General features: G+C 49.0%; 1 protein-coding gene across 1 annotated transcript; it reads left to right on the top strand.

Moving 5' to 3' along the window:
• The first annotated feature begins 70 nt into the window (after positions 1-70).
• prdm15 (PR domain containing 15) lies at positions 71-17,284 on the top strand. The gene is made up of 26 exons (XM_061248674.1): positions 71-156; positions 1,117-1,156; positions 1,402-1,495; positions 4,192-4,345; positions 4,735-4,887; positions 5,324-5,420; positions 6,846-6,932; positions 7,378-7,455; positions 7,594-7,866; positions 8,330-8,483; positions 8,929-9,047; positions 9,491-9,585; positions 9,728-9,815; positions 9,926-10,093; positions 10,197-10,291; positions 10,909-11,040; positions 11,590-11,733; positions 12,256-12,419; positions 12,719-12,798; positions 13,095-13,214; positions 13,370-13,501; positions 13,967-14,050; positions 14,796-14,971; positions 15,856-15,936; positions 16,422-16,601; positions 16,702-17,284. Exons 2-26 carry the CDS (start codon positions 1,126-1,128, stop codon positions 17,269-17,271), a joined length of 3,549 nt encoding a protein of 1,182 aa, XP_061104658.1. The 5' UTR covers positions 71-156; positions 1,117-1,125; the 3' UTR covers positions 17,272-17,284.
• The last annotated feature ends 6 nt before the right edge of the window (positions 17,285-17,290 follow it).

Below are 17,290 nucleotides of genomic sequence, written 5' to 3'. Positions count from 1 at the left end.
ATTCTAATTCAAGCGTGCGCCCAAAAGACTATCGAGACTGAAAACTACGATTCCCATAGTCACAAGGGGCAACTTATTTCCGGTCCTGCGCGGTTTCTGGAACGGATTGGAACCCGGAGTCAGGATTCAACAAATGTGTGGTCGTTTGAAAACCAGGTAATATCGGTATTTTAAACTTGTGGTGCTCTTGCATGAAATAGTTTGATCGTTTTGCTAAGGATGTGGTGGTAATCTACTTGACACGTAAGCGAGCCCATAACGAAAAATGTCTTTGCAGTTTTTGACATTCGCATGCACTGGCTCCAGATGCGATTTTCGTCTCCATTCCATCCGCCATGCCGATTGTTCTTTGTTACATTTGCATTACTAAAAGAGACCGAGTGGGCTGAGATCGGAGTTAAAACCCGGCTAGAGTTTGGAATCCGACAAAATCCCGGATCTCGTTTCGACCGGATCCTGTTTATTGTATACACATCGTGCTGTTTCGTTATGTTTGGGTAGTGGCCCATGTCTCCGGTTCAGTGAATTAGCAATGCCGATACTGGGTTGCTTTCTACGCTGTGCAGTTGCTCGTTTTTCGGTCTGCGCATAACAGGGTAGTAATCTGCAGAAGTTAGACAAAGCATCTTTTCTACCATCACCTTTAGCTACGTAAAGCGCGAGGCCTTTGGAAGTTTAGAAGCGCTTCTCATTCCACACCTCGAAAGTGAAACGGACCCCTTAGCATAAAATAAACCGTCAACATTCACAAGGCAGTATGAGGTAGTTATAATACAAAGTAGGAAAATCGGGGAAAACAAAGCAAAAACTACCTGCAGTGATTTTAAACATGCATGTAGAATATATTAACTGATTTGAAATATACATATCATTAAAACAATAAAAAACAAACGCATCGTAGTGTAAAAGAAAAAAAAATCCTGACACCCAATCCCCCGAAAAAAAAAAGAAGATAAATAGAGAGCAGGCGGCACAGCACAGACCTAATTTTTAACATTAAAATTATTTGCTGTATTTGATAAATGGCTATATATATATATATATATATATATATATATATATATATATATATATATATATATATATATATATATATTGCATTTGTTTAACTTCCAGATTGTCAAAATGACAGAGGAGACACCAGAGGAGTTCATCTGTGAGTATAAGGATATAAGAACATGTTTATTTCCCTTTTTCATTCTGTTTCTTGGAATTAATTTTTTTTTTTTACTTTGTTACACTGATGGAAGCATCTGTAGAGGCATACAGGATATGAAATGATTTACAGATGTGATGTGAGAAATTTCAGAGCATTTCCGTCTTTCTCTGTGTCTGTGTGTCTGTGTGTATGTGTGTGTGTATGCGTGCCTGCGTGTGTGTGTGTGTGTGTGTGTGTGTCAGGGTGCGATGACTGCGGACAGTACCACGGCTCCGAGTGTCCGGAGCTCGGACCTGTGGTGACGGTCAGCGACTCGTTTGTGTTGAGTCGAGCTCGGTGAGTGTGCCCACACCACACACACTGCTAATAACCCTGTTTTACCACACCTACCGCACACACAGTGCTAATAACCCTGTTTTACCACACATACCACACACACTGCTAATAACCCTGTTTTACCACACCTACCGCACACACACTGCAAATAACCCTATTTTACCACACCTACCACACACACTGCTAATAACCCTGTTTTACCACACCTACCGCACACACTGCAAATAACCCTGTTTTACCACACATACCACACACACACTGCTAATAACCCTGTTTTACCACACATACCACACACACACTGCTAATAACCCTGTTTTACCACACCTACCACACACACTGCAAATAACCCTGTTTTACCACACCTACCACACACACTGCTAATAACCCTGTTTTACCACACCTACCGCACACACACTGCTAATAACCCTGTTTTACCACACCTACCGCACACACTGCAAATAACCCTGTTTTACCACACCTACCACACACACTGCTAATAACCCTGTTTTACCACACCTACCGCACACACACTGCTAATAACCCTGTTTTACCACACCTACCACACACACTGCTAATAACCCTGTTTTACCACACCTACCACACACACACTGCTAATAACCCTGTTTTACCACACATACCACACACACTGCTAATAACCCTGTTTTACCACACCTACCGCACACACAGTGCTAATAACCCTGTTTTACCACACCTACCACACACACTGCAAATAACCCTGTTTTACCACACCTACCACACACACTGCAAATAACCCTGTTTTACCACACCTACCACACACACTGCTAATAACCCTGTTTTACCACACCTACCGCACACACACTGCTAATAACCCTGTTTTACCACACATACCGCACACACACTGCTAATAACCCTGTTTTACCACACATACCGCACACACACTGCTAATAACCCTGTTTTACCACACCTACCACACACACACTGCTAATAACCCTGTTTTACCACACATACCACACACACTGCTAATAACCGCAGATTTTACCACACACACTGCTAATAACCATGTTTTTACCTCACATACCACACACACTGCTAATAACCCTGTTTTACCACACATACCACACACACTGCTAATAACCCTGTTTTACCACACATACCACACACACTGCTAATAACCGCAGATTTTACCACACACACTGCTAATAACCCTGTTTTACCACACCTACCACACACACAGCTAATAACCGTGTTTTTACCTGACATACCACACGCACTGTAAATAAACATGGTTTTTAACACACATACATATAAATGCAGTAATTTGCATATCACACTCACTGCAAGTAACTGTGTTTTTTCACACCAAAGCCAAACTTTGGGAATTGCATGTGCCTTCATGTGCACACAGGAAGAGGAAGGGCAGAAATGTTTAACAATCTTAATCGTATGAATCGCAAATCCGTTCAGAAGCTTGCATGGGGCTTGTTCATAGTTGTTTTGTTTTTGTTGGAAGTAAGGCTTTGATGCCTTTTGTTGCAATCAAGGAATATTCTCTTTTTTGTAATAACAAATATTCACTGACTATTTTCACAGTCAGAATTTACATAGAGGACAAGAAACAACACAGACGGGTGTACATGTGATCTGGGGTATTACACAATGAAAAGAAATTGACATGAACAATTATAGTTGCCAGACAACAGCTCCTACAGATCAAGGCATATTCTCAGTGGGGATATTACGGGGGCTCATGAGAGCCAGCGCCTTTGGAGCCTGCTGTTTCTCTTCTCCCCCACTGTGTAATATGGCATGTGATTCCCCAATGCCCCTCACCGTGCCCCTCGTGTTTAAGAGCTCCAGGTCTGCGCCCCTTACCGTACCCCTCATGTTTAAGAGCTCCAGGTTGCTGTTCTGCGTCTCCTCTCCCTGTCGGTAATGAAGGAGGACACCCTTACAGGTTAATTTCATTTCGCTGGACGCAGGCTGGCTGCATTTTTAATGGTCTCATTTCCAGTAGAATGTATAAAAATAAAGTTGTGTGTAATGGACTGTTTCCATTTTTAAGACGAGTAGATGCATGTTAAATGTAGCAAAACCAATAGCCGGTACTTCTCCAAATTTATCCCTAACCACTAACCCTGGCCACTGTGTTTGGTGAATCGGCTTCTGGAGCTACCAAAACCGCTTTGAACAGCCCATTGTTTGAATTTGAATGCCAAAGATGGTAGTTGATTGGACAAGAGTGGTTGTGGCTGAACTGATTGGACGAGAGCTCTTGTGGCTGACCTGATTGGACGAGAGTGGTTGTAGCTGAACTGATTGGATGAGAGCGGTAGTGGCTGACCTATTGCACTAGAGCAGTAGTGGCTGAACTGATTGGACTAAAGCGGTAGTGGCTGAACTGATTGGATGAGAGCGATAGTGGCTGACCTGATTGGATGAAAGCGGTAGTGGCTGACCTGATTGGTCTAAAGCGGTAGTGGCTGACCTGATTGGTCTAAAGCGGTAGTGGCTGACCTGATTGGTCTAAAGCGGTAGTGGCTGACCTGATTTGACGAGAGCAATAGTGGATGACCTATTGGACGAGAGCGGTAGCGGCTGACCTGATTGGATGAGAGCGGTAGCGGCTGACCTGATTGGACGAGAGCGGTAGCGGCTGCTGAGCTATTGGACGAGGGCGGTAGTGGCTGAAGCCGTGTGTCCCGCCCGTGGCCCAGGTCCTCGCTGCCCGACAGCCTGGAGATCCAGACGGCCAGCGGGGGAGAGGAGGGCGTGTTCGCCCTGCAGCTGCTGGTGAAGAGGACGCGGTTCGGCCCGTTCGAGGCCAAGCGCGTGGCCCAGCTGGACCGGGACGTGCAGTTTCCCCTGAAGGTGCGGCCGTGTGACGTCACATCTGGACCCTGTAACTACACAGGTGTAATAGCAGTGCCTTCAGCAGGTGCACGTTATTATCGGGCTTTCCGGAGACGTGCATCTGTTCTATTATGTTAATTATCAAAATAGATGACCCAAAATGTTTCACAAAAATTTACCTCTTAAGCTAATGCAAAGCTAATAGAAATGTTATTAATATTTGTTTTTGTACTTATTTTGGTCATGAGTATTGATGCTCAAAAGTTCCTCTTATGATAAAGTTGTGATCCATCTTAAAGTTTTTTTTGAACATCATTACATTTTAGAAAGCATGTAAAACCTTGCCTCTCACGTTGGAGTATCTTTGATCCTTGCGGTGGTTGTCCGTTGGTGTGTGCGGCGTGCAGATCTTCCAGAAGGACGGGGCAGTGGTCTGCTTCGACACGGAGAACGAGGACGACTGTAACTGGATGATCCTGGTCCGGCCTGCCACTGACCACCAGCACCAGAACCTCACGGCCCACCAGCAGGATGACGAGGTCTACTTCAACACCTCCCAGGTACAGTACCCCACTCTGCCCCTCACAGAGATGGCTCTGCTTCAACACCTCCCAGGTACAGTACCCCACACTGCCCCTCACAGAGATGGCTCTGCTTCAACACCTCCCAGGTACAGTACCCCACTCTGCCCCTCACAGAGATGGCTCTGCTTCAACACCTCCCAGGTACAGTACCCCACTCTGCCCCTCACAGAGATGGCTCTACTTCAACCTCCCAGGTACAGTCCCAGGGCCCCAGGCCCTCAGAGATGGGTCAACTTCAAACACCTCTCAGGTACCAGGGCCTGACTGCCCCTCAGATAGGCCCTCAAAGAGATGGGTCTACTTCAGCACCTCCCAGGTACCAGAGCTCCACTCTGCCCCTCTGAGGGACGAGCCCAGTCCCCTACCCCCTGCACTGCCCTGCCGAAACCCCTGGTCCCGTGTGTCTCCGCAGGACGTTCAGCCCGGGACGGAGCTGAGGGTGTGGTACGGGGCCTTCTACGCCCGCAAGATGGAGAGGCCTGTGCTGAAGCTGCCTGCTGCTCCGGCAGGTATGAGACCCGCACCTCCCTGATTCATGTGTTGGGTTTAGTACGTTTGTCACCTGCACCTCCCTGATTCATGTGTTGGGTTTAGTACGTTTGTCACCTGCACCTCCCTGATTCATGTGTTGGGTTTAGTACGTTTGTCACCTGCACCTCCCTGATTCATGTGTTGGGTTTAGTACGTTTGTCACCTGCACCTCCCTGATTCATGTGTTGGGTTTAGTACGTTTGTCACCTGCACCTCCCTGATTCATGTGTTGGGTTTAGTACGTTTGTCACCTGCACCTCCCTGATTCATGTGTTGGGTTTAGTACGTTTGTCACCTGCACCTCCCTGATTCATGTGTTGGGTTTAGTACGTTTGTCACCTGCACCTCCCTGATTCATGTGTTGGGTTTAGTACGTTTGTCACCTGCACCTCCCTGATTCATGTGTTGGGTTTAGTACGTTTGTCACCTGCACCACCCTGATTCATGTGTTGGGTTTAGTACGTTTGTCACCTGCACCTCCCTGATTCATGTGTTGGGTTTAGTACGTTTGTCACCTGCACCTCCCTGATTCATGTGTTGGGTTTAGTTCGTTTGTCACCTGCACCTCCCTGATTCATGAGTTGGGTTTAGTACGTTTGTCACCTGCACCTCCCTGATTCATGTGTTGGGTTTAGTACGTTTGTCACCTGCACCTCCCTGATTCATGTGTTGGGTTTAGTACGTTTGTCACCTGCACCTCCCTGATTCATGTGTTGGGTTTAGTACGTTTGTCACCTGCACCTCCCTGATTCATGTGTTGGGTTTAGTACGTTTGTCACCTGCACCTCCCTGATTCATGTGTTGGGTTTAGTACGTTTATCACCTGCACCTCCCTGATTCATGTGTTGGGTTTAGTACGTTTGTCACCCGCACCTCCCTGATTCATGTGTTGGGTTTAGTACGTTTGCCACCCGCACCTCCCTGCTTCATGTGTTGGGTTTAGTACGTTTGTCACCCGCGCCTCTCTGATTCACGTGTTGGGTTTAGTACGTTTGTCACCCGCGCCTCCCTGATTCACGTGTTGGGTTTAGTACGTTTGTCACCCGCGCCTCCCTGATTCACGTGTTGGGTTTAGTACGTTTGTCACCTGAGTTAGTGTGTTTTGATGTGTTGGGGTTTAGTATTTTTGTCATTTGAGCTAGTGTGTTTTGGTGTGTTGGGGTTTAGTATTTTTGTCACCTGAATTAGTGTGTTTTGATGTGTTGGGGTTTAGTATTTTTGTCACCTGAATTAGTGTGTTTTGATGTGTTGGGGTTTAGCATTTTTGTCACCTGAGTTTGTTTTGATGTGTTGGGGTTTAGTATTTTTGCACCTGATTTTGCTCCAGAGCACACTGTTCTTCAGCTTGCTGCTGGTGCTTGAGCACTGAAAGGGTAACATGCGGCTCCATTTTAATCCCCCAGCGGTGGAAGTGGCTGCCTCCACTCAGACGGACGGAGGCCTGGGGAGGGCTGGCTCGGACCCATCGCTGGCGGGAGAGGGCGACGCGGGTGAGAGAGGGGTGGATTGGCCCGGGGTGACGGCCTTCTGGTCACATGACAGAGGAGGTGGGGCAGATTCTGCTGAGGCTCTCTCCTCGATTCTTCTTATGGAAAAGTCATCCCGACCTCCCGACTGCAGAGTGATGGGGCAGCCACCGAGGTCCTGACTTGCTGTGGTCCTGTGACACTTTTAGAAAAAGCAGGGGCATTGGTGTAAGGTCATAAACATTAAACGCGTGATTAGAATGTTCTTAACTGAGCATTCTAAATGCTGATGTAACAATCACTACTGGTGATTGAAAGCATTTTAGTTCAAGGACATGACTTAGAATTTTGACTTAGATTTAGACTTAGACTTAGATCAAAAAAAAAAAAAAACCTACTCTTCAAACAGTTCAAAAGTGAAAAATAGTGTCCGTGCTGAGATGATTTAAAATGGCTCCTCTGACTTCAGGTGGCCATGGACTGGAATCTGCCCAGTGGGTGTGTAAAGTGTGCCCAGCTGTGTTTGTGGAGCCTCAACTCCTGACAGGTGAGTCTCCCATAGCAACAGAACAGCCCCTTCCCTGATATAACAATCTCGTACTGTCTGGACTGGGCTTTACTGAGTCTGTCTGATGGCTGGCAATGGTCTGTTCTTCCTCGCGGCCTTCCTCCTCCTCTTCCTCAGACCATCTGCTGAGTCACCTGCAGGAGGTGAAGACCGTCGCCTCCCCTGTGCCCGACCTGCCCGTCCACCTGCCCGTCCGCCTCGAGGCGGAGGCTCCGTTCCCCGGCAACGCCCTCAGCGCTGAGGTCACAGCCATCCTGCCGGAACCCAAGAAGAAGCAAGTGAGAGTGCGAAAGGGCAAAGGTCACAAAGCAGCCCCCAGACTTCCAGCGCCAGCGCCAACCCCTGCCCCTGCCCCGGCCCCGGCCCCAGTTCCCGGTGACGTCAGCAGAGGTTAGCAACACGGACGTGCCGTGGTTATTTTTGTATTTCTGAAATGTAACATTTTTACATACAGTCACTTACCATACAAGTGTCATTTTCACTAAGAATAAGCATGGCTCATTTCTTTTTCCACCCGGAGACCGAGTGCTTTGGTCTTTTCTGTGGTACCGCACTTTTTTATGTTTATCTACAGGAGTTTTTTCCCACAAGGATATTCATCTTGTGTCATTTTCACTTTGCTAATTCCTTTGATCAACATTAACCCTTTAAGGTGTGAGGCCTCAAATGTATGATGAGAATGTTCTTAATTGAACATTCTAATTCTGATGTCACAATCAATACTGGTAATTGAAAGCAGTGGAGTTCTAGAACACTGACTGAAAAAACAAAGACTGCTCTTCAAAGGTTTAAATGGTACATTGAGATGCCCTCTCTTGTAACATTTTGGCGTATCCCCGCCCATCCCCACCAGAGGGCATGCCAGAGGTGCCCATGGAGCAGGTGCTCAATACCATGCCTCCGGACGTGGGCCTGTCGCTCCTGGACACCTCTGACATCATGATCGGCACGGACGGGGTTCCGGTGAAGCTGCACAGGATGGCCCGCACCCTGATGCCCTCCTCAAAGTAAGATCACAGCTCGTATCCATAAAGCACCAGAGAGGAGGAGGAGGATCATCTCTTAGCTTATAAAGGAGAGGGTTAGGATGTTAAAGTGGAAATCTGATCCAAGATCACAGATCACATTACTGCTAATCGAAAGAAGTTCTAGAACACTGACTTAGAATTTTCTTTTAAACATTCCAAGATTCTAATGCTGATGTAACAATCACAACTGGTGATTATAAGCAATGGAGTTCTAGAGTTCTGGACTTTTTGGGGACAAGGTTTGGGCAACAAATCCCAAAAGCCTACTCTTCAAAGGGTGAATTGACTCTTTGTGATAAGCATAATGGCAGCAAAGCTTTAGAATTTGAAATTGTACCTAAAGACAGTAGGGCAGTGAAGCCAAAGGGGTAAGAATGGTACTCAAACTAACCCTTTCTGGTTAACCCCGCACTCTGGTTTGCAGGTCTGGGATTAGGAAGAGGTTCCTGAGGCAGGGGGAGCACAAGCGTGTGTACCAGTGCAGTCTCTGCAACAAGACCTTCCAGAACAGCAGCAACCTCAACCGCCACATTCGCTCCCACGGTAACTCACACACACACACACACACACACACGCACATCATCAATCTGTAATCACTGTGAGCTGAGGATCACAGGCTTCCTGTATTTATTTGCTTGACTCCCTATCCCCTTACCGGAGGACTGAAGAGTATTGGTCATAGTTTACGGAATGTTTTAGATTATTTGTATAAGCCCCCAACTTTCAACAACCTGACCCCCAGCAGCACAAAATGCAAAGTGCAAGTGCTAAATGAAACTGTTCTGCTGAGTTTATATTATAGAATGGGTATAATAGATATGCTTAAATAAAGGATTTATGTATATCTAAGTGGCAGGTGATTATGGAAACCACCAGCCCTGGTAGACATCTTTCTCCCTGTCTCTCTCTATCTTTCTCTCTGTCTCTCTCTCTCTTTCTCTCTGTCTCTCTCTCCCTTTCTCTCTCTCCTTCTCTCTCTCTGTCAGGTGACAAGCTTTTCAAATGTGAGGAGTGTGACAAGATGTTCAGCAGGAAGGAGAGCCTGAAGCAGCACATCTCCTACAAGCACAGTAGGAACGAGGTGAGGTGTGCCAGGACGTACTGTATTGTGCATGCACGCTCCACTTCACTCAAACGCATAAACGTATCCATGGCGATGTCAGCCGTGTCCCTCGGTCAGTAGCCTTGTGTGATTCTCTCTTTTTCCGCCTCCTTTCTCCCAGCCTGACCTGGAGTACAGGTTCAGATGCAACACGTGCGAGAAGGCGTTCCGCTTCGAAAACGCTCTGAATTTCCATAACTGCAGGACAGGTGAGATATTCCACTGAAACATTCGCTCTTGTGGAAGCTTGTTCAAAACCCCTTTTTTTTTGTATGCTATGTTATTCATGACGTGATATTTCCGGTCGCCCGCCATCCAGACGACAAGACCTTCCAGTGCCAGATCTGCTCGCGGTTCTTCTCCACCAACAGCAACCTGTCCAAGCACAAGAAGAAGCACGGGGAGAAGCTGTTCGCCTGTGAGATCTGCAACAAGATGTTCTACCGCAAGGACGTGATGCAGGACCACCAGAGGCGGCACGTCGTGGGTGAGTCTGCTGGGACGGGCGCCTACGCTCGCAGGGGTGGGGGGGGTTACAGTGGTGCATGCTGGGAAGGGATGAAACACTCCCATCTCCCGTCCTCCCGCAGGCCCACAGCACGTGAAGAGAGAGGAGCTGGAGGCCAACGGGGAAGAAGGGAGCAAGTACAGGAAGGAGCCGTCGGCCTGCCCCATATGTGGGAAAGTGAGTCTGGTGGTCCTGGAGATGGGGGTTCTCCTTTAGCGTGTAATGCTAACGTGCCCTAGGTGCGCTGTGTTGACAATGTGGCTTGCTAGTTGATTGAAACTTAGGCTATTCTGGTATTTTCTCTCGTAGTGTTTACCTACCCTGTTAAATGCACTTGTAGTAAGTTGCATTGGCTGAAAGCATCTGCTGAGTCACTGAGCTATGAATTGGTTAGTAGTCCCATTAGCGGGCCAAATCATAATTCAGGTTTGAACCGCTAGACCAGGCTTGTCAAGCTCATGTTCTGGAGTTCTGCAGCTTGCCTGTATGTTTTTGGGGTTTACTTTCAATTTGCAGCAAATTTAGGCGCTGAAAACAAGATGTGTGAACCATTTTACCCATTGACTTAGCATATAGAAAGATGTCTAAAACCAGCACAACCTGTAGCCCCCAGGACTGGGGTCTGACGCCCCTGCACTAGACCAAGGAACTGCATCAGAACTGGAAGAGCTGCTTCTTATCTCACAGATTAGCACTAGCTGGTCCAGCTGTAATGCAGGTCCATGGCCTACGGCAGCCCTGCAGTTGACCCCTGCTCAGTGACCTCACAGTGACATCACAATGGCCTGGGCCAGGTGTTCTCCTGCAGGAGTAACATGAACAAGCACCTGCTGACCCACGGCGATAAGAAGTACACCTGTGAGATCTGCGGCCGCAAGTTCTTCCGCGTAGACGTGCTGAGGGACCACATCCACGTGCACTTCAAGGTACGCAGTGCCTCGATGATGATGATGATGATGATGATGACGATGACTCACCTAAACCCGGCTCTCATGCCGATCTGTGGGATTGCACAGCATTGTCCTGTTTATCCAGCCTACCGTGGATCTCCTCATGAGCACCTGGGGCCTGTTCCACAAAGCAGCATTACCGGATAAGGGGTTAGCCGGATAACTGCTCTGAGTAAAGTCCAGACCATCCCAAAATCTGGAACACAGACTGAAGTAAAAAGCTGTTCCTGGTGTAGTTTTCCAGCTAACTCAGTAATCCTGCTTTGTGGAACAGGCCCCTGATCAGACCACATTTGGCACTGATGTACAGTAGATGTGGAGTTAGCTTTGTAGCATTTATACATCTGTGTTTATGGGAGTCGCAATGCAAGCCTTTTGTTTGATACAGTTATATAGGGGCTAAAATGACTTCAAAAACGTTTTTTTTTTTTTTCACAAGATGGTTTCAGGCTTTAAACGACGCTGGTGTTGGTTTGTTAAAGAAAAGCATTTTAAGAGTGTTTCCTCCTCCTCCGCCGTGCGTAGGACATCGCCCTGATGGACGAACAGGAGAGGGAGGACTTCATCCGGAAGATCGGCATCGCCGTGGACGACAGCGACTGCAACTCCGACGAGGATGAGGTCGACGACGACCCCGAGAATCACAAATACAGCTGCAAGAAGTGCCAGGTGGGTATCCCAGGGGGCCGTGGGGCAGACGCGAACGCGGCCGCGGTCATACATCACCGGGACCACGGTGCCTGTCATTGTGCTCCCCTGACGGGAGGTGTAGATGTGTCTGTCCCATACCTGGGTCAGACGCACACCTGAAATGCTTCAGAGATCTTCAGATGCCAGTCAAATGTAAACCCTCTCCTCTTGGGTTCCTGAGAACTATCAAGCAAGCATATTATTAATCAAAAAGTGCAATTATGTGACATGAGAATTTTGTTCTGAATATTGTTGGAAGTAGGCGCTTCTGCATTTTTCTTGCTGTCCAAAAGGCAAACGTATTTTCGATAAAGCTTTTTGACCAGGCTTGGCCTTACTTTGGAACCTGAGCTGAGCTTTCAACCAAATATGATACCAGCCAAAAATCATATTACAGAACTGTATTGTTCTGAATATTGTTGCAGGAATTGTGTCGCTGTCTATAGGGTTTTGAGTCATGTCAGATAAAGTGCCTGACCCCTGACCCCCGACCCCCCCCAGGTGACCTTTGCCAAAGGCAGGGAGTACCTGAAACACATCATGGAGCTGCACAAGGAGCGGGGCTACGGCTGCGTCATCTGCAACCGCCGCTTCGCCCTGAAGGCCACCTACAACGCTCACCTGGTGATCCACCGCGAGCAGCTGCCTGACCCCGCCGTTCAGAGGTGCATTTCACGCCCTGCCGACCTCTCAGAATCTAATGCTGATGTCACAATCACTACTGGTAACTGAATGCAACAGAGTTCTAGAACACTGAATTTTGAAGGAGAAAAAAAAAAACATTTCAAAAAGCATGCAATTCTCAAAGGGCTAAATAATTGCACATAATTGTTTTCCATATCAGTTCTGCAATTTGCAGGCTTCTAATTGTGGTTCCTCTGTGTGGCACTGTTCATTTTCTTGTTCCCCAGTTTCATTGTAAGAACAGATTCATTAAAGCAGAGTTTCTATGGTTCCTTTAAAGGTACATCCACCCATGTGAAATGTGCGGCCGCATTTTCAACAGCATCGGCAACCTGGAGCGACATAAGATCATCCACACGGGTCAGTCACAGTCCTTGCATTTGTAATATGATAATAAAAACTATGTAGTATTACAGTGATCAATATGAATGTCAGAGATGAAAATTGAATGGAAATCTGGGCCTGTATTAATAAAGCAATCCGTAGTATGAGTGCTTATCTACAGTCAGATTGTCCATTTAACTCACAGCGGATAAGGTTAAGATATGGACTGCAGAGACCTGATCCGAGATCAGAATCCCATTTCGAGACACTTTATGAACACAGGGCTGTTTTAACTCATTTCTCCCGGTCCTTCTCTCCCGTTCTGTGCCCAGGTGTGAAGAGCCACAGCTGTGACCAATGTGGGAAGTCCTTTGCCAGGAAGGACATGCTGAAGGAGCATTTGAGGGTCCACGACAACATCCGCGACTTCCTGTGCGCCGAGTGTGGGAAAGGTAACGGGAAGTTTGGGAACGCCGTCGTTCCAGCCGCATACGTGTCGCGTATGTCCCTTTGGGGCCGTGCCGGCATTTGGCAGCGGAGCGCTCCCGTCTTTCAGGCGTCTGCCGTTTTCCGGAAGGTTCTGACGTGGCCCCCTGTCTCGCTGCAGGCATGAAGACCAAGCACGCCCTCAGGCACCACATGAAGCTCCACAAGGGCATCAAGGAGTACGAGTGCAAGCAGTGCAACCGCAAGTTCGCCCAGAAGGTCAACATGCTGAAGCACTTCAAGCGCCACACCGGTGAGCAGCCGCATCCCAGAATTCCAAAGGCCAGCTCCCAGTATCCCAATAGCCAGTACCCAGAATTCCAAAGGCCAGCTCTCAACATTCCGATAGCCTGGTCCCAGTATTTCAAAGGCCAGCTCTCAACATTCCGATAGCCTGGTCCCAGTATTTCAAAGGCTACCTCTCAACATTCCGATAGCCTGGTCCCAGTATTCCAAAGCCTAGCTCTCAACATTCCGATAGGCTGGTCCCAGTATTCCAAAGCCCACCTCTCAACATTCCAATAGCCAGGTCCTAGTTTTCCAAAGGTGAACTATAAGCATTCCAAAGTTTCAAATTTAGTTTAGCCAATTCATTTTCAATTCAGAGAATTAACAACTTTCTATGAGGAGAAAAGTTCTTGTAGTTCTCGAAAATATGACCCTGAAGTCTGGTGAGTAATACATGGGCCCAGTGTCTGAGTTTGCCTTGTTTCCACAGGGATAAAGGACTTCATGTGTGAGCTCTGCGGGAAGACTTTCAGCGAGAGGAACACCATGGAGACACACAAGCTGATCCACACAGGTATGTGCACGTTCACTGAGGCACAGTGGCTGTCGGACATAAGCTCTAGTAAGCTCTGGTAAGCGAGACACTTTCTCTTCTCCCTCAATGGCTTACATTGCAGTTATGTAGAAGATGATGCAATTCAGAGAGACTTACAAAGTGAAGTGCATGGCATTTCAAAGTGAAGTGCATTTCATCTTGGCTTAAAAGTGCAGTCGAGACGACGGGGAAAGGAAGCATTCTGTGCATGTTTGTGCTTCAAAGCTCACCATCACCAATTAAGAAATGATTGATAAATGTGCATATAGATTAAATAATCTGTTTGTTTGCAACACAAGCCATCAAGCTATTAGGAGCTGCTCTTTAAAAACAAAAGCATAGAATCTACACTAATCTCATAACTAGTATTGGTGGGCTCATAACTCCTTAAGTTCTCCTGAAGTTCCCCCTCAACAATACTCTAGTCAATGTTCTATTCCACATGGGATGCTGTGTATCCATTGAACCCTTTTATCTCTGAACCAAGAAGAAGAGCAGGCCTGTTGCTGAACAGATGCTCTGATTGGCTGAGAAGCTGAGGCTGATGATGCGTTTCCTCTCGTGAGATGCTCAGATTGGCTGATTGGCTGAGGCTGATGATGCGTTTCCTCTCGTGAGATGCTCAGATTGGCTAATTGGCTGAGGCTGATGATGCGTTTCCTCTCGTGAGATGCTCAGATTGGCTGATTGGCTGAGGCTGATGATGCGTTTCCTCTCCCCGCAGTGGGGAAGACATGGTCGTGCGCGGTGTGCGATAAGAAGTACGTGACGGAGTACATGCTCCAGAAGCACGTGCAGCTGACCCACGAGAAGGTGGAGGCACAGAGCTGCCATCTCTGCGGGACCAAGGTCTCCACCCGAGCCTCCATGAACCGCCACATGCGCCGCAAGCACCCCGAGGTGAGCCGCCTGCACGCACTGATCTCAGAACAGTCAGCCACACTGCCTGCATCACTGATCTCAGAACAGTCAGAGCCACACTGCCTGCACGCACTGCTGATCTTAGAACAGTCAGAATCACACTGACTGCACGCACTGCTGATCTCAGAACAGTCAGAATCACACTGCCTGCACGCACTACTGATCTCAGAACAGTCATCTGTACACAGTGCTGATCTCAGAACAGTCAGTCACACTGCCTGCACACAGCGCTGATCTCAGAACAGTCATCTGTACACAGTGCTGATTTCAGAACAGTCAGAGTCACACTGCCTGCACGCACTGCTGATCTCAGAACAGTCATCTGTACACAGTGCTGATCTCAGAACAGTCAGTCACACTGCCTGCACGCACTGCTGATCTCAGAACAGTCAGAATCACACCGCCTGCACGCACTGCTGATCTCAGAACAGTCATCTGTACACAGTGCTGATCTCAGAACAGTCAGAGTCACACTGCCTGCACGCACTGCTGATCTCAGAACAGTCATCTGTACACAGCGCTGATCTCAGAACAGTCACCTGCACACAGCGCTGATCTCAGAACAGTCACCTGCACAGCCCTGATCTCAGAACAGTCACCTGTACACAGCACTGACCTCAGAACAGTCATCTGCATGCAGCGCTGATCTCAGAACAGTCATCTGCACGCAGCGCTGATCCTAGAACAGTCACCTGCACACAGGACTGATTGACATTTGTGGACAGTGAATTGTCATGACTGCCGAGTGAAATGCTTACTTTCCCCACACAGAAATGAGGTGGACCATGATGGCTAAAGTTTGAGCTGTGCTAACATTCCAGCTCTCCCTCTTTGTCTGACTCTTGTCTGACTCTTCTCTACAGGTCGTAACGGTGAGAATAGACGACTTTGACGTGCTAGGGGAGGCCACGACCATCGACGCTTCCACCATTAGCATTGAGCAGGTGGGTAGTGTTGTAACATCGCTCTGTGTCTGTTCTCCCTCAGTCCGTTTTACTGCAATGTGTTCTGAGGGTGGAATTAGATGGGATTGCTTCTATCAGGCGCCCAATCAAAAAAGGAGGAGATGGGGTCAGAAGGCGGAGTCGGTATTCAACATGCCTGGAGAACCGCCTTGTATGGCGAAGGGTTGGCCTAGGGTCCCCGGAGATTTAGTATGGTGCTCAGCGTGAAAGTCTCTCCTGCAGGAGACCAGGGTTAGAGGCTTTCCAGGTTCCCTTTCCTTTTCTCTTTGTTTCGCCTCTCCTACTGCAAATGACCTTTTTTTGATTGGCTGCCTGATAGAACCAACGGCATCGACTTCTGCCCTCAGAACACTTTCCGGTAACTGAAAATCCTCAGTGCGTTGTGGACTGGCTTTGGGATGACGGGGGGGGGGGGGGGGGGTGTCTCTGCCTGTCCCTCACAGTCCTCGTTGTGTTTGAAAAAGGAGCCTCTGTCGGGCGAGAAGCCCTCCAGGACGCCCCGGACTCCCAAAAAGAAAGTCAAGCAGCTGGAGGAGGTGGAGCTCTCCGAGTCGGAGGACTACGCCGGCTTCACCAGTAAGACGGCGGACTTCGGCGGGGCCGTGGGAGACGAGACCAGCTCGGCGGTGCAGAGCATTCAGCAGGTGGGTCTCTCCAGCTCTCTGTAAGATATTCAGTGTAGCAACGGTTTGAAGCGGCCATTTTGTAACAAAGAACGTTCCTTCCCGTGTTGTGCCCGGACAGGTGGTGGTGCTGGCAGACCCCGGGGTCGCGACCTCTTCCTCCTCCTCCCCCTCCAGCTCGGTGGGCCTGACCAACATCACCGTGACGCCCATAACGGCGGCGGCGGGGGCCCAGTTCACCAGCCTGCAGCCCGTGGCGGTGGGCCACCTGACCCCGGCGGACCGTCCCCTGACCCTGGACAGCTCCATCCTCACGGTGACCTTCGACGCGGTCAGCGGGGCGGCCGTCCTCCACAACCGGCCCGCCGAGCTTCCGTCGGAGGCGTCCGGGTCCGCCGCCCCCCAGTCCGTGGCGCACTTCATCAACCTCACCACCTTCGTCAACCCCATCACCCACCCGCTGGAGCAGCCCACCCTGGCCTGGAGGCCTGTCACCCCCTCGGAGGGCAGCCCCCCGGGCCCCGGGGCCGACCCCGCCCAGCCGGAGCCCCAGGACCCCCAAACGCAGCCCCCTCCCTCGAGCCAGCAGCTGGAGCAGGCCCCGCCCGCCACCCCGTCGCAACCCGCTCAGGCCCCGCCCACAGCCTCGTCGCCCCAGCAACCCGCCACACAGCAAATGTACAGCTACTAACAGTCCCAGCTATGTAGGC

Source organism: Conger conger, chromosome 7 (assembly GCF_963514075.1).
Source record: "Conger conger chromosome 7, fConCon1.1, whole genome shotgun sequence".
In the NCBI taxonomy this organism is placed as follows: Eukaryota; Metazoa; Chordata; class Actinopteri; order Anguilliformes; family Congridae; genus Conger; species Conger conger.
The sequence above is the reverse complement of the archived record's forward strand: the minus strand, read 5'-3'. Positions and strand labels throughout refer to the sequence as shown.

What these genes read in the sequence shown, in the direction of transcription:
- prdm15 (XM_061248674.1), top strand. Translation starts at nt 1,126, where the DNA reads ATGACAGAGGAGACACCAGAGGAGTTCATCT. An exon ending in ACGTGCAGTTTCCCCTGAAG is followed by an intron (nt 4,346 to 4,734) that starts GTGCGGCCGTGT and finishes TGCGGCGTGCAG; the next exon opens with ATCTTCCAGAAGGACGGGGC. An exon ending in ACAGCTGCAAGAAGTGCCAG is followed by an intron (nt 11,734 to 12,255) that starts GTGGGTATCCCA and finishes GACCCCCCCCAG; the next exon opens with GTGACCTTTGCCAAAGGCAG.